General features: G+C 31.6%; 3 protein-coding genes across 3 annotated transcripts in view; 2 read left to right on the top strand and 1 right to left on the bottom strand.

Annotated features, from left to right (window-relative positions):
- Positions 1-9,104: 9,104 nt before the first annotated feature.
- Ktl (BTB/POZ domain-containing protein Ktl) lies at positions 9,105-10,762 on the bottom strand. The gene has a single exon (XM_018522978.1). It carries the CDS (start codon positions 10,101-10,103, stop codon positions 9,360-9,362), a length of 744 nt encoding a protein of 247 aa, XP_018378480.1. The 5' UTR covers positions 10,104-10,762; the 3' UTR covers positions 9,105-9,359.
- Positions 10,763-16,492: 5,730 nt separating this feature from the next.
- LOC108771080 (mucolipin-3) lies at positions 16,493-21,234 on the top strand. The gene is made up of 5 exons (XM_018522976.1): positions 16,493-16,607; positions 16,679-16,781; positions 16,834-16,971; positions 19,046-19,331; positions 19,670-21,234. The coding sequence occupies exons 3-5, from the start codon at positions 16,835-16,837 to the stop codon at positions 21,122-21,124; spliced, it is 1,878 nt and encodes a 625-aa protein (XP_018378478.1). The 5' UTR covers positions 16,493-16,607; positions 16,679-16,781; position 16,834; the 3' UTR covers positions 21,125-21,234.
- A 2,285-nt stretch (positions 21,235-23,519) lies between these two features.
- LOC108771091 (kelch-like protein 5) overlaps positions 23,520-23,923 on the top strand; it is a 3,585-nt gene continuing 3,181 nt past the window's right edge. The window contains exon 1 of the mRNA XM_018522997.1: positions 23,520-23,923. This exon is cut by the window's right edge and continues 193 nt beyond it. The gene's annotated coding sequence lies outside the window, so the exon portion shown is untranslated.

Here is a 23,923-nt window from a genome sequence, read left to right as displayed (position 1 = left end):
AGTATATAATTTAATATTAATTCTACAATATTAATCAATATTATTATATTAATATTAATCAGTAATATTATAAAAATTTAACTCTTTCGCTACGGTGGTCCTCTCCGCTATAACGTCCGCTGAACGAGACCGCACTGATGTACACGTTGCGCACGGACAGTCTTTAACGTTTGAGTAGCACAAAGAAAACATATCGAGACAAAAAGAAATAAAATAATATTGAGTAACATTGAGTAAACGTACAATCAGAATATAAACAAAATAAAGACAGAGCTGTATTTTGCAAGTCCAAAATAAATATACAGAATTTTGTGTAGAGCAACCATAGTCACCCGTCGCAGCGAAAGGGTTAACATGTATATTTCTTTAAACAAAATTGCTTGATTGTTTAGGACCTATGCAGTTTTAAATGTACAACACATTATACGCATCTATGTAAACACTATATCCTTTTTTATATTAATTTTTGTGACAATATGATCTATTTTTGAAATACTAAAATAAAAAAGAAATAAAACAAAACTTCATTTTCAATTATTACTAATTAATTAATTTATATTGATATAATTTCAAATTAAATGAAAAAGAACTGACATTCTGATCGAAGTGTATAACATTCTCTATTTACATTTCCATTTTAATAAGTTCTTTCTTTTATTATTTTAATCAATTTGCTATTATTATTTTATATACGTAAAATCCATTTGCTTCTCTTTGAAATATCTCGTAAACCATTCTATATAAGAAAAGTGCACAAAGTTCTCATTGTTTTCATTTAAAATATACAAAGAGCATATGTATATAAAGCATATGTATTTTTAAAGGACTTTCTATCTACATAAGCAGTAATATTACCTTGCATAAGAGAAATAAATTTTGTTCGTAAAATTTTACATATTTACATTATCATCAGAAGCTTCAAAAAAAATAATAACAGCGAAGATAAACAATGTCATGTTATTCGTATTTTCAACGACGCAATGATGAGGCGTTGTCGAAAAGAAACTCGAGCTCGATTTTACTTACATCTCGTTGATGACGCGTATTCTTTCATTCTTCTCATTATTTTTTTATTTTTCCTCTCTCTCCTTCTTCCCTCTCTCACTGATAGATGAAAACTCAGCAACAGATTGCTCCCCTGTGTAACGCAGCTTCATCCAACAAACTGGGCGTTCGCTTCCGTGTAAATGTGACAGTTCATTCAAATAGGCAATCGAGTTTGCATCCACCACCTTCCGGCCCTTCGTTCGTTAACGCGCAATCTCCTCTTCAACAGGAGAACTATCGTGCAAGGAGAATCGGTTCTTCCTTCTTCCGATTGGCGACGAAACGATCCCTTTTTGCTGCGATTAATTTGATGTGGTGCGTGTTGCAACAATTACGACACAAAACAGCCTTTTTTCGATATTCAAATTTAATAAAAATTTATGTATTACTTTAACATAAAAAATTTCAAAGAAAATGATAATAATAATATACTATACAGAAAAATAATCCTATATTTTTAGATTTATATCCTTTGTCTCTCAAATCTAAAATTTATAAATTGAATTTGTTTGTCCCTTAATAATATAGAAACATTTTTTTTTTAATTCAAGAATTCTATATTCTAATCTGTATATCTAAAAAAGTGGGATTCATAATACTGTCCAACAAAATTTGACTTTTTTTTACGAATATACAATAAATATTCAATATATCATTTCCGAAATATTTTTGTCTGGTGAATTTGTCGACAAAATTTTACTAGCATCACATTAAGAAAAATAGAGTTAAGGAGATAAAAACTGATAATAAATGATTCAAGGCGTTATGGTATCGATACCAAATTTTTATTTAATTTAATTAGTGCCACGCAAAAATCTACTTTTTTTAGCTTTAAAATGCATTTTGATTCATTACGATATAATTCTTCGTTTTCAAGATATAACAATTTGAGAAGCTTTTTTCTATGTAATACAGTTGTCAGACATAGAGATCTTCTAATAAGAGTCTGGACACAAGCCACGTTTTGTGTGTGTGTGTGTGTGCGTGCGTGCGTGCGTGCGTGCGTGCGGCGTGCGTGCGTGCGCGCGCGCGCGCGCGCGCACTGTGCAGGGTCTCTAGTTTCAGCAAAATCACGCGAGAAAAAAAACGCACACGATCAATATTTCTTTTTCTTTCTCTTTCTATTTTTTTTTCTTATCTCTTTTTCTTTCTCCTTCACTTTTTCAGGAGTTGTTAAAACATGAACCAATCAAAATAAGTGGCTATTCGTGTCCAAACTCTTATTAGATGGTCCCTATAATCTAATAAAATTAAATCTTTTTTTCATTATAATATGAATAGTCATTTCCGACATATTTTTACCTGCTGAACATAAATTCGTCGTCAAAATTTGATTATTATATCACAATTTTGAAAAAATGATGTCAAAGAAGCGAAAAATGATGATTCTAAAGATTTTCATAATACCAATTTTTTTTTTCTAAATTTCATTAATGCTCTGGGTAAAGTATCAACTTTTAGCTTAAAATGCATGTTGGTTTATTTCAATATGATTTTCCATTTTCGAGATATATGTGTACATGTTGACACATGTATTACATGTAAAAATAATTCTATTTTCAAATAAATATATTTCGAAAATGAAAAATCATATCGAAATAAACAAAAAAATGCATTTTAAAACTAAAAGTTAATATTTTAGAATGGCGTTAATAAAATTTAAAAGAAATTTTATACTAATATTACAAAGTCATGAAAATCCTTAAAATCATCATTTTTGTCTCTTTAACGCTATTTTTCATAAAATTATTATTACATACTATAGTCAAATATTAATGGAAATGTTAAATAAAAAATTTATCAATAGATGTATTCACGAAGGCAAAAAACAGAAATGTACATCAGAAATGACTATTCAAATACGTGTTGCAAAATGATGTTAGTGTAATTAATTTTGTACAACTGAAAGAAAAATTAATTTTTCTTATCGCTTTAGAAAAATATATAAGTCGTACAGTTATTACCACAGATTGAACGAGTATGTGTATGTGAGCGTGTTTGTGTGTAACGGTCAAACTCTTTTTATTACCGCAAGGTAATTTCATTATCTCAATTTTTAGGTTTTAATCCCAAGCTACTAATTTTATCTCATAGATTACCTACACTTATGTATTTCGATAATATGAAAATTATTCACTCCACTGATTCATATAGGGTTGAAAAACTTTGAAGTAATATTATTATCTCTTTTCATAATGGAAAGCTTAAAGGGAAACGTTCGCATAGTTTCTGTCATATTTCAATAAATCTCGAATACGTTGTAACTCTAAATAAAAAAAATATATACATTTTTTATATGGATTTTATTGCAAATTTGAGAATTTTCTTCGAAAGAAACCCGATATATTTCCTATTCAAGGTTTTATTTAATATAATTCAATTGGATTCAAAAACGTGAAATATATTTATCTTAAACACAAGTTTCAATATTACAAATAGTAATCACGTATTTAAATATTTTGTAAAGAAAAATTTATATTATGCGATTGATTCTACATTTTTCATATTCTATGAGAATATAGTTATGAGATGCTATTACGAGTAATGTTATAAAAGAGTTTCACTTTAAAAAATTCATAAATGCTTTTCTGCTTAAAGTTTTAAGTATCTTTTCATATATTCGCTGTATTATTTAGAATCATATGTCAAATTTTGATTTGTTTAGAAATTAATTTTAATGTAAATAAGACGTATTCTATACTACAATAAAAAATTAAAAAAAAACAAATTCGGCAGCATTCTTTAAAGAAAAATAAATTTCAGATTGCATCACACAAATTTTAATTATGTCATATTGAAAATTTAATATCGGACTGCATTAGAAAAATAACTTAAAAATATAACTGTTTATCACACGTTATTGACTGTACTTTATAAATTCATCTCTCGTGATTTACCTCTCAAACATTTATTTGTATATTACGTATAACTCATGTTTGTTTGACCTGAATCTAAAGAGAAGAAGCAGCAAAGAGCTTAATCCAAAGACTTTCGAAAATATCAAAAATCATGAAAAACGTGGAACAAGGTCATAATCAGGTTCATTTTCGTACCATTTCAATCTTTTATTTCTCCTCTGTTTACTTAGACATATGTATATACATGTACAATAATTTCATATCGTCACAGTCTTACACGCTACCTAACACCGTTCTGTTTCTACCCGTTGAATCCTTTTCAATGAATTCTGAGTCTCAAATATGGGAATCAAATATTTCTACGATGCGCGTTGCAATTTCTGGTCGGACTATTTCTCAAAAAATGTCAAACCGTGCATGCACTTCAGAAAAATTGGTTTTTTTCATCCAATTGTATGACTAAATATATAAGTATAATATAGAAATATGAGAATTTCTCTTATTTAATTAAATATGGAGAAAGAGAGGTATGCATTTTAAATAATATATAAAATATTTTATGTTCTAATTGAATAAAAAAAATATAATAATATATATAAAAATATATATAATAACAAATCACCTTGTTATTATGAATACTACATTGAAAAAAAAGTTGTTTAACTAATTAAATACATTTAGTTGTTTGCAGATTTGGTTAATTCGATAAATTTTATTTAATCGAATTCAACCGTAATCTGCTTAACAAACTGTTCAATGTTAAGCAGATTACGGTTAAATTCAATTAAATAAAATTTGTTGATTAATCAAATCTGCAAACAATTAAATGTGTTTAGTTATTTGAACAAATTTTTTTTTCAATATAAAGATGTTTTAGTAAATCATAATGTATCATAATTATAATTTGAAAAATAATCCGATCGCATCGTTAACTATACTATTTCTCTACTAATTTATGTTTTCTATTAAATTTTACAAACAAAATTTGAAATAACGACATTAAACTTCAAACGGTAATACTAATAGAAACTTTATATCAAAGAAAGAAGTTTGGCGAAGCTCGTATATAATAAGGAGCTTATTTGATTAAAAATGAAATTAAAATTTAATCGAATTTTATGAAATTCAAATTCCATCAAATACTAAACTTTCTAAAACAAAAACAAAAATTTAAATTCGATTAAAAAGAGTATTTGATAAAATAATTATTTGTAAATTATTTGTAAAAGTTACAACATTTAACAAAAATTTTAATGGTCGATATATTGCGATAAAATTCAAATTCTTTAAAATTCGATGAAACACAAAAAAAATTGAATTCTATCATTCACTCGAGACTCGCTATCTTTCACAACAAATTTACAATACTGCTTTTAATCTACGAAATAGAGCCTTTATGTCACGAATCTTAATCAGCATTATTATCGTCAATTTCAATTCTTTATCATACCCTACGCACGCATAATATATCACTACAAATAAACATATTGCGTATACTTGGATATATAAAGACAATCTTTAAAACTTACAACAAAAGTGCATTTTATACGATATATGCACATATAAATTAAAAAACATTGTTTAATCCAAACCTGAATATAATTAATCAAGAAGATATAAATATTTCTAAGAATTTAATATATCGATACTTAGGTGATAAGATATAAATGTTTACATGCCTTTTCACTGTATTTGAAAATTGTTCTTATCATTTCTAATATCTTAGAAATGAATACAAGCATCAGAAAATACAATTCATTTCTATTTGACATTACAAAGATGAATGCATACGATAATTTAAAATCAGTCATTGATTTTAACAACCATGAAGACTTGAAATGATATATCAATAATGCAAAATTTATTTGGGCCCAATTTTATATGTTCGCACATTTGTACAAATAATTTAACTTTTAAATTAACATAAGACCTTATCAAATAAAATAAAAATATTCAATAAAATATTCAATAAATTTTAATAAATTATATTAAAAGTATCAAATATTATATATAATATATAAGAAATAAATATCTAAATAGTATATATGGTTGGTAAAGATTTAAATTTGTACCATTATGTAGTATTGTACTGTTATAAAGTAAATTGAAGTTTACAGTCGTTCTACGTGAGACTCTTTTACATTAACGTCGTGCAACATCCGTTTACTATCTTACAAGTTTGATTTACCTGAATGTCTTTATTTGTACAGAGTAAATGGAAGTAGGCGATTTACTAATTGTAATCAAGTACCGATTACGATGCCATTACCGCTCCACATTAATCAATAGAATCTCCCAACAAGATATGACGCATTACTAAACGCAATAGTCATCATTATGAATTATGATCAATTGCAGATCATATCTGAAAGCTGATATATCTCACAAGACACGAACTTGGAAAACGTCGTTCACTCGTTTCACATGTGTTGTGTTATGTAATAATAACGTTTTCTCTTAATAGGGAACATTATATTAAGAATTTAATAGTCAGCATTAGTTTGTGAAATGTCTCTCAATTGCGAAAGTTAATGGTTTCGATAGCAGATCGCATAATGTAAACAAATTTTCACATTGGACTATCATGTCCACTCTCAGTTACATATAACACCTCACATTGACACGCTTAACTCGTACGACAACCCGAACGTATAACAACATTATAAATCAATCCATTGCGGACGCAGAAGCGACGTTCATTGAACAGCGAACCATGTACTAACAATAACAGCTTCGATTCGCATCATCACTCTGAAATTGTTTTTTCGGATTATCGCAACGCGTATCGAAATAAAGAGTAAGCATCCAATTGCGAATTTTCATCCTAATTTTCGTAACAATAAATCTTTCATAAATATATGTATAATTTTGATTCTGCTAACAAGTTAGGAAAGATAAATGCGTGCATTTAAAATTGAAATAACTCTACGTTTATTGTGATTCTACACATTCATCAATCATCATAATAATAAGTACAATCCATAATAATAACGATATATGAGACATTGCTACGATACAAGATTTATTATCTCCATTATTTTTAAGAAAATCTTCGACGTTGTACGCTTTCTATAACAATGAGAAGCTGAATTCGATATCTGCTTCGTCTGTTCAGTGCCGTCGGCACTTTTCGGAACAGTCGTTAAATATTATTTACATGATAACCTGTTGCGACAGGATAATCGCGATAAATTTTTCACACAACGCAAAATAATTGGGGAGAAATTGAAAATCTATTATTTTATATTTTATATTTTATAACAGGATAATAAAAAAGCTAGAAGGCATATATAACTTAAACTGTCAACACAAGTATGCAAAGAAATATCAGTTAAAAGTGATAGTAAGTAAGTATTGATATGAAATTAACAAAAGTGATTAATTCTTTATAATTTATAACTTTTTTTCCTTCGAAAAATATCTGAAAACTTTTTTTCAAGTATATTCCGTAAAATATAATTGCATCAAAAAGGAAAAAAATATCTCGATTATCTAGATATTTTTGCACGAATGATTTACGACATTAAGTTCACAGCAAATTTATAACAACACTTTGCTTTCATCGTGTTCCGATATTTCTGCACGTTAACGGATCGAAAGTTATGAATTGCTTGCCACATTTACGTTCTGCTTTACAGAGAAAAGAATTTAAGACGAGAAAGAAAAGCATTGACGCGTTTTTTATCAATTTAAGAGATTGACAGAAAGTCATTAGAAGAAAGCATGTATTTTCGAGCGTTCCGTCTTTCGAATAGCACGTTTGACATCGTGTCGGGTTGTAAGTACACGCATTCGACAAGCCGTTCCGCCCATCGAGGATAGTGCTACAGTTACCCTATTTAAGCCGAGTTTATACAGAAACGATAATTCACTAAATATCGGTATCTACATCATTCTTACCGCCGTTCTTTCATCATATATCTTCTACTTAAAGAAAAGGTCCGATTCTAGCGTACCGCTAACTACTTGGTCCGACTAGCGATCAGTAGTAACTACTCGGTCTGACCGTCATCTAGCAGTGACTACTCGGCCCGACCATTTATCAGTATTAACTCTACTCGGCATACTAGCACCGGAAACTTTCTTTAAATAATAGTCTCGTTATAACATAATTGAAATTTTTCATCACCTTTAATTTCCTCTTGCGTCAAACGCGAATGAAAAACACGCAAATGTTATTGCGTCATTCGTTCGATCTGATTCTAAATAGCAGCCAATACTTGTGTCCACGTCATGTCCGTCTTGCATTTACATATTTCCTTACATTTTCTCGACCGTTACATCCAACAACATTTATCACTGACGTATCTGACACTGTTACCTCTTTAAGTGGCCAAGTCGCGTTCGCAAATATCTCAGCATCATCCACCCGATCCGCTTTTATTGTGCACGTTTCATTCACCGTCTTACTTCGCATCCTCCGGCAATGAAAAACGCCCGATATTGGCGTCTTTCATCTCATGGATTTACGCGAGACTACTTTTTAATAAACGTCTCTCCTTCGCAACAGCCTTGGATAGAAGCACATCGGATTTTTGTCAGAAATGGCAATTTTGTTATTGCCGTCAGCACGTTTTCCGATTACGGAAGATCTTAACGTCGTATTCAGAAAAGTCTTAGATTCTATTTGTATAGATGTGAATCAAACTCATTTAGATTACTCAGTTGAATAATTAGTTACACATAAAAAACATACAATCATGAATTAACGAAATATCTTTGGTTTCAACATTATGTTCCCCAAATGTTCGACATTGACTAAATTTTAAGTTCGACGCTCGACGTTAACTTGCCGTTCATAATTCTCTATGTTGCATCTTGATCCAAGCAAATTCGTAGGTTCCCGACATTGTCACGTTCGACGAGTTCATAATTCTCTTTAATACAGAAATCCAATTCCTCGTTACTTCAGCGCTGTCAATGTTTTATAAACGAGGGTTCTATCGAAAGGCGACAGTTTTCGGATATCTATCTTCGTCGTGTCTTATCCATTTTTTTTATTCCGATAAAAGAATTGATTAAAGTGAGAAAAACATTTAAGATATAATATTTCAGCAGACGATGTTAGTATTCTCGAATGTCAAAGTATTTCAAATTCCTTTTATGTTAAAGTTGATTGATGATAACAATGGCTGAGAAATTTTCTTACAAGACAAAATTAATTAAGAACTTCGCGAAATACGATTGTCCGACGCTTTCGTATGAACTCCTGTTAAACTTGATATTGCATATCAACTTTATTATCATAAAGCATGTTATAAACGAGAGTTCCGTATTGTGTTATTCGCTCGCATGTTAGACACACGTGTTTTCGCGAATGTTTCCACTTCTGTCTGAACTGTTTCGAATAACTGAAGAAGTCCATTTTCGCAACAGCTGCGATTGCAGCCTCGTATTTTTGCAAAATAAGAGCCGTCAACGATGTTTAGCCAAAGTACTCGCTTACAAAACTCTTTAATCGCGCACGAAGACGAACTCGTTATAATGATTCCAACGATTCTCTTCGGAATCCACTCCGGGTTTCAGTTGCTCGGAGTTGCTCCCGGCGGTGCCGGAGCCGCAGCTGCTCGCTAGTCTAAAACCCTGCTCCTGCAGCATGTCGAAGGCCTGTTCGATGACGCTGTGTTTCAGAAAAAAGCGTGATGTGTAGCGATCGGACATGCCATGATCAGGATCGCGACTTTCGTTCAGCGTTTCGCCAAAAACGTCCCGGCAGAGCGCTACGCGGCCGCACACGAGGATCCTCGAGAGCTTGCGGAACTTGACGTCGGCCAGACCTTCGCGGCCAAAGGCAAAGCTGCCCCGATAGCCGATGGTGATGTATCCTGGTGCGCGTTTGCCAATTGCGCCGCCAATTTGTCCGCCGGAATCTGTATTCTCCAAAATTGCCTTCTCTAAACCAGGCAGACCGTAAAAATTCGCCTCCTGTTTGAGTCTCTCACGTTCACGAAAGCCCTCGGGTAAAACGAGCGCCTGATTGCGCAGAAAGTCCAATACATAACGGAAGAGTACGCCGTCGCGATCCAGAAAATATTTGCCTTTGGCGTCCTTTTCCACGGTGGATTTGCCAGTGAAGAGTGCCGCCAGGTGCGAATCACTCTCGCGAGTCAGTGTAGTCAAAGCAGTGGTGTAGAAGACGCCGCCCACGTTCAACTCTACCACGCTTGGCATCATTTCCTGTTGCTCCTGGTCCCCCATGCTGCGATTGGAGTGACGTAAGAGAGAGAGAGAGAGAGAGAGAGAGAGTGTGTGTGTGTGTGAGAGAGTGAGAGTGAGAGAGAGAAAGACGGTAGCAGCTGGTCGCGTGGACCGATAAAGTGACTTATCGACGCCGATAGAATGACCACAAACGGAAGACTCACAGCTGAGATATTCTCAGGGGGATAAAGATAATAAAGAATCACGGCACAGAACTGCACTTTGCCCGGTGAAACGCTACGCGACACTCGCGCAGGACCAGAGGCAGGAAGACCACAGGTCGACGACCTAGGAAATCCTAGAGTCGATCGTGACACGCTATCACGGAAGAAGATTGCTCTTCAGAATTTTAATTGATGACGTGGAACAGATTGCTTCCAGAACCAGCTCGTATTCACACGTGACGACACTTTCGATGATGCTTGCTGAAAAGCCGGGCAGATTCTCGTCTCACTCCGATATTATTCAATTCGCTCACGACGAATTAATAGCTACTCGCAGCAGAAGTGATGGTAACGGCGAGGAGCGACAGACTGTGCCACATCGATGCGAGGACGAAGACCGAGCTTGACGCTCGCTCGGGTCTCTCGGCTGCGCGCTTCCTCGCCTAGGTGGTTGGCGCGCGCGTCAGGAATGTCAGGGTGTACTCTCCACTCGGTCTTCCGTGTCGCGAGGGTAACGCGACCGTAATGCTGCTCTGCCGGCGCAGCGAGAACGCGCGTCGTGTCAACGCGCAGCCACCGATATCGCGCGACAACGCGCGCGCACCCCCCAGGAGTCACTATTCGATTCTCGCCCTCGGAAGAGGCTACGTGTCATGATCAGGCCTCCTCTAGGGTGCGCTTACCTCCAGCCTATCCTGGCTAACTGCGATCTATCTCAATCACGTGAACCGAATCTTCCGCAACTCTGACGTATTTCGATATGCTCCATTGCGAATTCTGCCGTAATCTGGGTTACTCCAATTTATTTTGTCATACTCCAACAAGCTGATGCGACTTAAGCTACAGCTTAAACCTCATCCAAATCGTGAGATTCGTGATTTTACATTTTTTTCCAGAGAAGAATTTCGTATAAATATAAAATGTAAAAAATTCAATGTGCACTTTGTAAAAAAACTAAATATTCTCTCGTTTGCATTTCGATGCATGATACCTTGTTCCATTATAACCTACGTTTATATTGTATTGTACGTCTCATCCGTTCGATATCTATCGGCAAATATTGAACGTAACGATATCAATATGCAAAGCGATTAATATTATCACGTAGACAGCTATGCATTGTTGGCATAAGTGCATGCTCGTTTTTTATTCTAATTGTTATTCTTCAAGTATGATATTAATAATTACGATAAACAATAAAGTTTAAAAAAAAACATATTTCTAATTCGAAATTGATTGTAAATCCTAATTTTCCTTTTTTCATAAATTTTTATAAAAATAACTTTTATTTTTAAAATGTGGCATACTTTTAGGAAAATGTAAATAACATTAGTTCACAAAAAAATTTTTTTTTAATTACTCTAAAAGAAACAAGGTATTTCTTATAGATTTTTAAATATCGACAACGATGCCGCAAGTTAAATTTTATTAGCACGTCAAGATTTCGAAATAAATGATTTAATACAAAAGAATGGTTTTTGCGAAATTTGACATTTTTTTTGTAACAAAAAGGTTAACGTTATCTTGAAATTTTCATTCAAATGATCATCAGTTATAAATGTATTTTTTCATCCTTTATAAAAATATCTGTTTAATTTTAATATCTTACTTTTTAGACATATTATGAAAGATTTAATTATATAGAGTTTTTTTATGATGGTAAATTTTTCGCCTACGACGATAAAGTTATATATACTTACCATTTCTAGTATACGACTATTGGTACAGTGTAATTTATCGTTATAGATCCGCTAAATGTATATGTACATTTATGCATATACGTAAATATAATATATGTACGTACACACATAGAATGTCTCATTTTAATTGCCCATCTCAAATATCTCGAATATCATCGAAATATCTCAAATATCATCGAAACAAAGTGCATTTAAAAAAAAATTATTTTAAACAAAAGTTTTATAGTTTGTGTACGTGTATCGATAACTACAAACTGAAAACTTTATATGACTTCATCGTTATAAGCGAAAAATTTGCTATCTTAGAAAAAAGATATTTAAATTCTTCATAACATGGCTTAAAAAGTAAGATATTGAAATAAAAAGTATGTATTTTATAGAGGATGAAATACACTATAATTTACTTAATTATGAATTCAAAGATAAGATTTAACTTAAAAAAAAGTCAAATATTATCTTTAAAACCATTTTTTGGACAATAAATATTAATTATCTTGGGAATCTGACGTGCTGAAATTTTTTTACTTACGGCATCGCACACGTTTTCAGCATTTTTCTGTAAGAAATACCTATTCAAAAAAATTTTTTGCTATAAACTATATAGTGTAATTAAAAGCAAATAGGACAAAACGTGTTAATAAGTTCATTATAAATGTATATACTTTTTGTTTATTTCTCTCTCGATTCTTATGAAGTAAGTTGTTTAATTTTATTATATTGATATATTGTAAAAAATCAGATTCGTTATTTTTCCGACAAACATGGTATATCAGAAAAAATATATTTTATGAGATAAAATCTGATAAAATATAAAACTAAATATAATTTATGAATTAAAATTTTAAAGTATTTTCTATCCCCCCATACAATATTTGTTTACTCTTTTATAAATTCCGAACAGTGTTGTTAAGAGACTATATATTTGTCTTACTGCCAAATTAAAATTTTCTTATACACAAACATAGCATTTATCTTTACTTCAAACGAGATCAAAAGCAAACGCAAAGAGAACCTTGAGAAATTACGCGCAAATGTATGTGTATGTCTTCTCGCGCTTTGTATGTGAAATAAAATTGTAATATAAAACATAAACCTTTATTTCTATTTTATGCTACTTTCATTTCATTGCATAATATTATATTTTCTTGGAAAAATATTATTCTGTAAAGTATGTACACACAATGGAATGGTACACATCTTCGAAAAACTGTATGTTAAGTTTAAAGACAATTTTTCATCGTAAGATTTGATGAGAAACGAATCATCTTTTAAAAGAGAGAAACATAAATTTTTTTATAATAATAAAACTCTTCTTTTATAAAAGCGAATACCCTTCCTACAGTTAAATTCTCTTTCGTTCTCAAAGCCATACAATTAAAATCCGGTGAATAAAATCAATTACTGAAAGGCAATATTCTAATCTACAATTAATTTGTGCAATTCACCGATTGCGAAATAGTTTAAATTGAAATTAAAAGAAGCATTAAAAGCAATGTGAATAAAGTTGAAGTAAGCGTTAATTTAGCTCAGCATTGCAGGTCTTCGCATCTAAAGCTAAATATATTCAGAGTGTTTCGAGACAAATGCATTTGTAAATACATACAGAGTGTCTCTAGATTTTCCGAACAAACTTTAACAGTATGTTTTCCAGCAAAAATAAGGAAAATATATTATATAAATATAAATCTCTAAATGCTATTATTATTATAATATTTATATATTTTAATAATAATTTAAATGCTATATTAAAAAATTATAACAAAAATATTAAATGTGTAAAAAGACAATGTTACCGAAATTTGCATTTCAAATTGCTGTCTGTCCATGTTAAAACAAGCTTGACATCAATGTAATTTTCAATTTATCACCTTTTGTTACGAGAATAGAAGACATTTTTATATAAAGGTTTTCTCTATCCTCGCAACAAAAGATGATAAATTCAAAATTATATCGACGTCAAGTTTGTATTAACATGGATGGACAGCAATTTGAAATGCAAACTTCGGTAACATTGTTTTTTACACATTTAATATATTTTTGTCGTAACTTTTTAATATAACATTTAATATAAAGACTTATATTATGTTTATATAATATCTTTTTTTTATTTTTGCTAGTAGAATATATTATACTGTTAAAGTTTGTACGGAAAATTCAGAGACACGCCTCGAAAATCGTTACAAGCTTTTATTTTGCTCCAGTCAAGGCTAGGCAAATGCAATAGTTAGCTAAGGACACTTTCTTTATTTAACTAACAATAAGATACAGTGATCATCTATCTGATATACTATCAATATTCAATACTAAGAACATGCACTTTGCAAAACTTTCGCTTTTAAATTTAGTTTCTCTTTAAATAGAATTTTTAATTCTTAACAATTACCCCTATAGCACAAAGTTGCACAAAAGTTGCAGTAACACTGCTGCAACATTGCATGTTACAGCAATATTGCAGAGATTTTGCAGCGATATTGCTGCAAATTCTGTGCTATATAGAAAAGTAAAACAAATTTCAGAAACGAAAAAAATTTTTTTTTATAAATATTCAATTGATTAAAAATACCTTTTGTGTGTGTAAATGTATGTGTTATAGATAAAAACAGATAAAAAATTTTTAATAAATTAAATATTTTAATAAACTATATATTTTTTCATATATTTTTGTGCATAAATTATGAAATGAAGAAATTAATAGTTTTTTTTTTTATAAAGTCATACTTTCTGATGAAGTTTCTTATTGTTAAGGTTCTTATTGCTCTAAAGAATTCTGAGTTTTTTATATCTTGCAAAAATATAGTAACCTTCCCTTTGTCTCATAAAAGAAAAATCACTCGTTTATAGTATCATATCGTCACAATTTGTAGAGGTACATTATTTATAAAAGGTATATAATTATAATCTAACGAATTAATTATTAAGTAATACGACAAGATAAACATCAATAATAGTAAACAAAATTTTGCTTAAATTCTTATTTATTTACTACAAATATAAAGTTATACACATACGAGTATATATTTATATACTATATATTTGTATACTACTGTTAGCGTGCGTAAAAGATTGAATTAAAAAATACTTTAACACTCACCGTAAGAGAGGTACGCAGCAGTGAAATTGCAACTTGATCTGTAACATACAAAAGTATCCAAATTAAAGTATATATTCAAAATATTATAAATATTATTTAAAAAATAACTGTTGCGCGTATTTTAACGTTATTATTCGTCTCTTAAACAAATACCCGGGAAAAAATGTTACATATATGAACATATTTTATACATAATTATATATAATTTTATATGAAATATTTTTTCTCAGGTATATAGGCGAAAGGGGGGTAAGATGACGACCTTAAGGTTTGTCGATTTTTCTTAATTTCTATGATGAGGTAAAGAGACTGATTTATTTTTTTTTCAAGTTTACTACAGTCTTAGTTATCATTTGTTAAAATTATAAACTTGTTAAATAAATTACAATTCTTTAAAATTTAATTTTTTAAGGACATATCAATTTCGTCATCTTGCCATTCTTGCCCCTATATGTGGATAAAATGACTTTTAATATATAGTATAGATAAGACAAAAGTCAATTTAAGTTTATTAAGTCAATTTTATTACAAAAATGAAAGTATTTACTATAATTATGTCATTCCTTATATACAAATACTGCAAAATTACAAGTGAATACATCCAAAACACATTTCTTAATATATTATCTACTTTTGTAATCGCAGATTGAATTCAAACTATAAGAGATTGTGTATTATTACCTAAAGCCTTCAATGAGTTAAGCATCTGCTTTTCATCTATTATTATCTTTAAAAAATTAATAATTCGTTATCTTCGTCATCTTACCTCCCTTTCTCCTAATTGAATAATGCTAATAACAAGAAATAGTCGTAATTAATTGTTTTATAATCACTATTGTACATTTAATTAACTCGTTGATATAAGCAATTTATGAAAAATATACGCCAAGGGCACTACTGAATTTAAAAATATAATTTGGAAAATTTAAGAAGGCAGAAAGCCGGATTTGTTGTTTATTTGCTCGATTCGACTTGAAAACAACAAAATGAGATGCGATAAAAAAGTATTTTGCGCTAGAAGTGCATCAAACTTTAACTAATAATAGCAAATTGTTGCGGTTATACATTACGCATGAAATGGCACCTTAATTATCCCATGATTTTTTCGTTGTCGTTCTATGTCTTCCCACCTCCACATCGCTTGCCGTTCCGCCTATTGCCACTTCTTCACAAATAAGTACACGTACAATATTTACTCGTGAACACGCTTAATTACATTCGCTCTGCACGGCTTTATTATGTACGCTACAAAAAATAACGCTGGAAAAGATACGATCGCGCACGAATCTACTTGCGTCTTACAAGCAATATGGCGAAGAAGGAAATTCGTAAAACGCGCGGCCAACTTCACACCGAAGCGAAGCAGAAAAAAGGTGCGCCACCCACAATCAACAGTGGCGCCTCCTCGAGCCAATGGCGCGCAGCGTCGCTCATTCAGTCACGTCACATTCGAGTGATTCGAGCTCAGTCGTTTCTTCGAGTCGGATGACGTGCGATGGCTGGTGATTTAACATCGCTACGTCTGCTATTAATTACACGTTGCGCTCAGGTACATGATTTTTAATCTTCCAATACGATAAACGTCAATGCCGTGATATTCATTCCGCGTTATCCACGTAGATCCACGCATGTGAACAGCTGGATGTTTCATCATCAGGTGGAAAGTGGTGCGACGACAACAACGACTCCGTGGGATAGGACACTCGCTTGTTGATACTTCCACGTGAGTTCGCTCATCGTTGGTTTTTCAATCGTCGTACATTGGAATTTTATAGGATGCAGTCACGAAATAGGATCCAACACGAGGACAGTTCCGGGAACAGACTGCATAACCGCACCTGGAGCCACGGCAATGACAGCGAGGAGGAGATCGCCAGTGAGAATACATTGTTGAACGAAAACAGCGAACAGAGGTTTGTACGACTCCAGCGAGCTTACCGATATTATTTCTCAATTGAAGGTTGTTACAATTGTGTTTGCCAGTTATCTCTAATACTATTAAATTACATTGATGATTAGCTTGATGGCATTCAACAGTCTTGGTATCATGCGTTTCTTTGTTATATTTCGATCGAATGAATTCTGCTTTGCTATGTTACAATATAATATTGATAATGTTGCATTGTTCGATTGTTTTTGACATTGATTGTATATGTGTTCCAAATGCAGCATTTCTAAATAGTAATTTAGGAAAGATAACAGCTAATTTTATCTTTCTAAGATAAAATTAGCTGTTATGTTTTATCTTTTATAATTTGTAGCTTATTTTGCTACAAATTGTGCAGACTCATCATATTCAGAACTATTATTGGACAATGTAAAGACTATTGCTTATCTACATAATTTATACATTATCAATGAAAAACATGAATAAGAATTTGTAATTTCATTAGTTTTCACAGAGTACATAATATTGTGTATTAATTTTATTTAAAAAAAATTTTTTATGTATGATTTCCTATATTTTTCATAGGCACACATATTTTTAAAGCCATGACACATAGAAAAACTTAAGACGTAAAACCTAAGTAGGGTAAGGAAATCAACGTGTTGAATTTGCTACTGCTTACGTTATGGTCTACTGTAATTGGTCAATTAGCTCACTGCTCAAGTCTTACATCTTAAGTTTTTCTGCATGCCATGGCCTAGACTCTGGGTCTTGTCTAGTCTAAATTTTTTTATGGTTTAAGACATTCAAAAAATCTAGAAAAATTCAAGATTTCTTACTTTTTGACATCTTTACTACATCACCAAATAGTTATTTAACTTAAATATTAAAACCTTTATTTATAATAGAAATTGAAATTTGTGCCAAAAAATTTGAGAGTAAAATTTCACTTAGGTCAAAAAAGATTCATTGTACTTACGAAGGGCTAATAACGATTACGTTGAAGGAATGAACACAAATCTTGCATTAAACACAACATACATACAAGAATCATTTTGATTTTTATACTGAATATAAATATCTTAAATATTTTATATTTATACTGTTGAAATAATGGATAAGATTCATCCATTTTGCATTATATTATCGTTGAAATTATATTATTTTTCAATTAGTAGTATTACTTTGTTAGCTTCATTAATTGAGTGTAGCATCTCTTATTGATCTATCCTCTTATGCCGTTTTAATTTTATATTTTTTTTACATTTTCATACAAATATATTATTGTGATAGGAATAATTTTCATTAGTGCAAATTAATGATAATTTGCATTTAATTTCTTATGCTTCATAATTCCACAATTGTGCTTATATGTATTAATATTTAATGGAAATTATTACTATTTTGTTAATCCCCGTATATAATTCGCCCGTATAATTCGATAAATTTCTAATTTATTAGTCAACGCGTTCTCAGAAATAAAATAACTATTTTTAAGGGAATCGTCTGTTAATCATTGTAGACAGTGGCTTTTGATTATTCATAAATTATCCCTTAGAAGAAATAATAAATAATAAATATATATAAGATCACTATGTTTACGATGATTGATATATGTTTTACCACGTTGCGCTTACATGATATAATCTCTGCCAGCTTAAATAGTATGTGTTATCACATTTTCAAGTATCATTCTTACCATACTCGAAAATATTATCATAAATTAAATGTTTTAATCAAAAGCGTTTTAACGCTTTACATACGATTGATTGAATGTTCTGTAAATAGAAAAACTATTTTTTTGTATCAAATAAAAATGTAAAACAAATTAAAAAGGAAAAAAGAAATCATAATAAAAATTATAAAAACTAGTAATAGTACAATATTTAAACTAATATATGATAAGATTAAATATAATTAATTACAGTAAAGTTGTCTCTGACGAAAACTATTACTTATGAAACAAAAAAAATTTTTTTTTTAGTATTATAACAGACTTTTACTCATGGTGTAATATAATAAACTCCGATATTATATTTAAAAAGTTCTATGAAAGTGCTATGAAATAATAAAGATATAACATATTTTACACATTATAGGCAAAAACATTCTACCCCAATAGAATGCAGTGCTTGTCCAGTCACGACATTTGCTGAGGAGAAAATGCGACGCAAACTGCGATTCTTCTTCATGAATCCGATTGAAAAGTGGCAGGCGAAACGGCGTTTCCCCTATAAATTTGTCGTCCAAGTTATCAAGATCATCCTTGTGACCGTACAACTCTGTTTATTCGCACATAACAATTATATGCACGTGAATTATACTTGGGACAACCGAATCACGTTCTCCCATCTCTTTTTAATGGGATGGGAATCTACTCAAGAGGTACACAGCTTAATCTTGTTTATATATATATATATATATATTTATGAATCTCAATTACATTCTCATTTTTTAACGCTATCTAATGGAAGATGGAAATAGAAAGATAGTATTTCAACTGTAAAGTATTTTTTATTATATTATTTAAAATAATTTGAAAAGCAAGCTTAAGTGATCACTGTATTTTCACCACTTTAGATCTTAATCTATGACACCTAGATAGATATTCCATAATAATGACGTAATAAGATTTTTTCTATTTGAATTGCTATCTTTCTTTGAATATCGAACACGGTATCAAATACAAAGCACGTGAACATAAACTTAATTTAATACTTCAGGTACCTGCATATCCACCCGCATCAGGACCGTTAGCTATCTACAAGCGAAGCGATTTTTACGATGCTATCGATTATGCTTTGCATGGTTATTACAACGTCAACGACGCTATCGGTGCGTACTCCTACATTGCCGAAGATAATTCGGTAGGGCCCGTAACCTTGTGTCTTTACGAGTATAAGGAGGGCATTATATTCGGTTTCAACGAGAGCTACGTGTTTGATAGTGAAATTGTGGAAACTTGCATGAACATCACTCTCGAGACCTTCAACACATTTAATTCGTCGCACAATCTTCTGCAAGACAGAAACATTAACGTCAATTTCTCCGCTCTGGTACGCGCTCATCTGAAATTTGCTCTAAAAACGGTGAATTTGAAAGCGGCCGGGCCAATGACACCACCCGATTGTTATCGTTTCAACATTAAGGTTATCTTTGATAACCGCGATTTCGATGGACAGATGCTGCTCTCGTTAGATGCCGAGGCTAGGAAGTTGCAATGTAAAGGTGATACCCATTACATTACTGACAACCGCATCGAATCGGCACTGAGGACTTTGCTGAATTTACTTGTCATACTGATTTGTACGATTTCTTTGGTGTTATGCTCGCGAGCGATATATAGAGCTCAACTACTGAAGTTTGAGACTATAAACTTCTTCAAAAAAACGTATGGCACAATACTAAGCTTCGAAGGTCGACTGGAATTCTTGAACCTTTGGTACATTATGATTATCATCAATGATCTACTTATCATTATTGGTACCGTCATAAAGGAACAAATCGAGCGAAAACACTCCGAGACTGATCACTGGAATATTTGCAGTATATTTCTTGGAACTGGAAATCTGCTTGTGTGGTTTGGTGTATTGCGCTATCTTGGCTTCTTCAAGACGTACAATGTTGTCATTTTAACTCTAAAGAAAGCGATACCGAAAGTGGCAAGATTCTTGATATGCGCTGTTCTCATTTATGCCGGTTTCACGTTCTGTGGCTGGTTGGTGCTTGGTCCATATAATTTAAAGTTCCGATCCCTTGCGACCACATCCGAGTGCTTGTTTGCGTTAATTAATGGCGATGATATGTTCGCTACGTTTTCCATAACGTTTTCCAAATCAGCTGTGTTATGGTGGTATTCTAGAATCTATTTATATTCGTTTATCTCACTGTACATTTACGTCGTCTTAAGTTTGTTCATTTCTGTGATAATGGACGCGTATGATACGATCAAGATATATTATCGCGAAGGTTTCCCGAAGAATGACCTGCAGACATTTATAGCTCCATGCACAGACGAGGCATCGAGCGGCATCTTCAGGGACGACTCCGAGAGAAGCAACTTGACGGAGTTGCTTGAACGATTCTGTTGTTGTCGAAAAAGGCCCTTTTACGGATCCTTCTCGGAGTCGGACTCCTCAAAATCCGAGCAAGAATGCAATGGAGCCATCTGTGTCTAGTGCGTTAACGCAGAGCACCTGGAGGTGTTATGGTGCGACTATAGATACGCAGTACGATTTTAAATCGGTTGCTTCAACATCCTTAATTTAATAATTTTTATTTGCTAGTTTCTTGCCTCGAATCGAATAAATAAAAAAAAATAATTGTATGCAATATCATGCATTACATTTCAATACATTATATTTTATGTAACGAAATTATCTTTTAAAAAAAAATATAATGATCTTTAAAATGTTTTTTTTTTTTAATGAAAAAATTCTACAGAATAAAAATAAATAATTTCTTTATTAATGTAAATTTAATCTTTCTTAAGTATTATAAAAATAAATTATCAAGCATAATATTTAGGAAGAAATTAACTGTAAATGAATGTTGGTGCAATCGGATCGATAAAGAATTTTCATGTGAATATAGATAAGTTTTTTAATTTATCGATTGATATTAATTGCATTATGCGTCAAGTGCTTTTACACAAGCACCTGACAAAGTTGTGCACATAATACGATCGATCGGTGAATTAAGAAATTCACCTCATTTATAAATGTTGATAGCAAATTTATTCGACAATCGCGACATGTTTATGCTACGCGAGTAATTTCTGTTACTGCCATGTAAGTTTAATTTATATAATATTTTATGGAAAAGCATTTATCACAATTATAGTGCGGTTATATTACATTTCGCTTTTATTCGAAAACACAACTATTATATAATTTTCTATTGAATGCCTTCTAACAGTCTACTAATTTCCAACACATTGTCCAAGTTAATTTTCCGATCTAGGTTACAAGTACGTAAAATAAATGTTGCGAAGCACAAAAAACGACAAGAAAAGAGTGTTCAACAGAACCTTTGAACTGCAATCAATGCAAAATAATGTCGAAAATTTATGTACAGTTATTTCATAAAAAAATTCTTGTACATTTACATGTATAAATATATATTTATTATTGTATTTCATAACCGTAAATATATCTTACAGTTTGAGAATCCATGTAAAATACGTATAACCACGTATTGCTTTTGTAATATATATAATATCAACAAATCCCCCATAGCAAAGGGTCACATTCACGTCACAATAGAGTCAGGAAGAAAATATGATGTCACTGTGAGATTGTTATAACAAATTAACACATGTTACAAAGACATTCGCACGTCACCATAACTGTTGTGATGTAACTGTGATGTTTTTTGCTATGGGAGATATATTCTTGGAGAAAGTAAGGTGATTAGAAATTGTACAAGAATTACCGTTTAATTGTTATATAAACCAATTCAGTGTTATATACCAAAGTTATAAAAAGGACATGTAACATATGTATAATCTAAATAAAAATTATCCAAGATTGAATTATGTTAGTAATATCAAATAATATAAATTATATATTTGGTTAATAAATTATATGATTATAATAGCGCCATAATTCTGATCATGATGCATGTATGTATTATGTTAAAAATTGTAGGCTTTGTATCGAGCATAAGATATCCGAAAAAAATGTTATATATATGGACATATTATATATAATTTTATATAATTATATTTTATATAATTATGAAACATTTTTTTTCGGGTAAAATTGCACAAAAACAACGTTATCCATAAAAATATATTTATATTTACATTGAAGTATAATAAACGTGAATTTTTTAAATATATCTGTTATAAACATTTCTCTACTCGAATCAATTAATTTATAATATTACCCCAGTTTCAGTTTAAAGATTGCGTTTCAAAACCAAAAATTAAATTGGCACGCATTTACAGAATTGAATATATGTATATAAATTCACACTGAAATATTATTAAGTACGAAGATCTAACTTATAATCAGACTTATAAGGCGTTTTATTTATATTATTATTTAATTTGAAGCGAGAAATATGTCATTGGATTATATATTAATAACGATTATTTAATTTAATAATTGTCTTAGTAATTAATATTTCAATTATCTATAGGTCACTGTAATCAATCTTGATTAATCTTAGTGACGCTTAAAATCTTTTTCACTAACAATAAGAAAAGTACTTAGTGTGACTAAACTTGCAATGTAAAATAATCGTTCAAGGTTTTAGATGCAGTAAGAAAGAGGCACAACTCAAATTAATCAGACAAAATGTCATAGCAATAAAATGTATATATTTATTTCAATTTCCTTTCATATTTTAAAACTTGCATAAATTAATTCTATTTAATAGATAAACGATTCTCCATTTCCAATACATATCTATCTTTCCTTTCAATGTAAAATCTCAAATGTACATAGAATACATGTTAGCATATACGCGTGTTCTTATGGTATGTGTTGCTAAAGAAGGAGTAGGAGTCAAAGTGAGAAAAAAGGAGTAACTCGTGTGCAGTATGTGCAGCTGCATACGCTTTCGCTGGCGGCTGTACAGTGAATACGCCTGGGTCTTTGTTTATCCTCCGTATGACGTACAGGCGGTACAGGCGTCACGCAGCGAACAACGAGCGACTCAATGCAACCGACCGAGGATCGAGACTCGGCTGGAGAACCCGAAACGGCAGCAGTCAGTGCCGAGCTGCCGAGTACGCTGACCTGTAGGACGGGTAGCGATGGTCGTTGACCGCGGTTGAGCGCGATCCATTGTTTACATCGGCACACATCTCGACGCATCCTGAGGAACGGTGCCTCACGCCGTATCCTCGTTATTAGCGACCCAATTGCCGATCATCGTTATCGCCGTGATAAACGACAGCTGCGGGCAAACATGTCAAGAGTAGCGGGAAGCTCTCCCGCGAGAGCCGCAAACAAAGGTGAGCAGCAACA

Source organism: Trachymyrmex cornetzi, unplaced genomic scaffold (assembly GCF_001594075.2).
Source record: "Trachymyrmex cornetzi isolate Tcor2-1 unplaced genomic scaffold, Tcor1.1 scaffold1388, whole genome shotgun sequence".
NCBI classification, from domain to species: Eukaryota; Metazoa; Arthropoda; class Insecta; order Hymenoptera; family Formicidae; genus Trachymyrmex; species Trachymyrmex cornetzi.
This window is presented reverse-complemented; position numbering and strand designations above follow the sequence as displayed.

Bases quoted from the DNA above. Each gene is read 5' to 3' on its own strand.
- Ktl (XM_018522978.1), bottom strand. From the start codon at position 10,103: ATGGGGGACCAGGAGCAACAGGAAATGATGCCAAGCGTGGTAGAGTTG.
- LOC108771080 (XM_018522976.1), top strand. From the start codon at position 16,835: ATGCAGTCACGAAATAGGATCCAACACGAGGACAGTTCCGGGAACAGA. The intron at 16,972-19,045 runs GTTTGTACGACT...TACACATTATAG, and splicing joins AACGAAAACAGCGAACAGAG to GCAAAAACATTCTACCCCAA. The intron at 19,332-19,669 runs GTACACAGCTTA...TTAATACTTCAG, and splicing joins GATGGGAATCTACTCAAGAG to GTACCTGCATATCCACCCGC.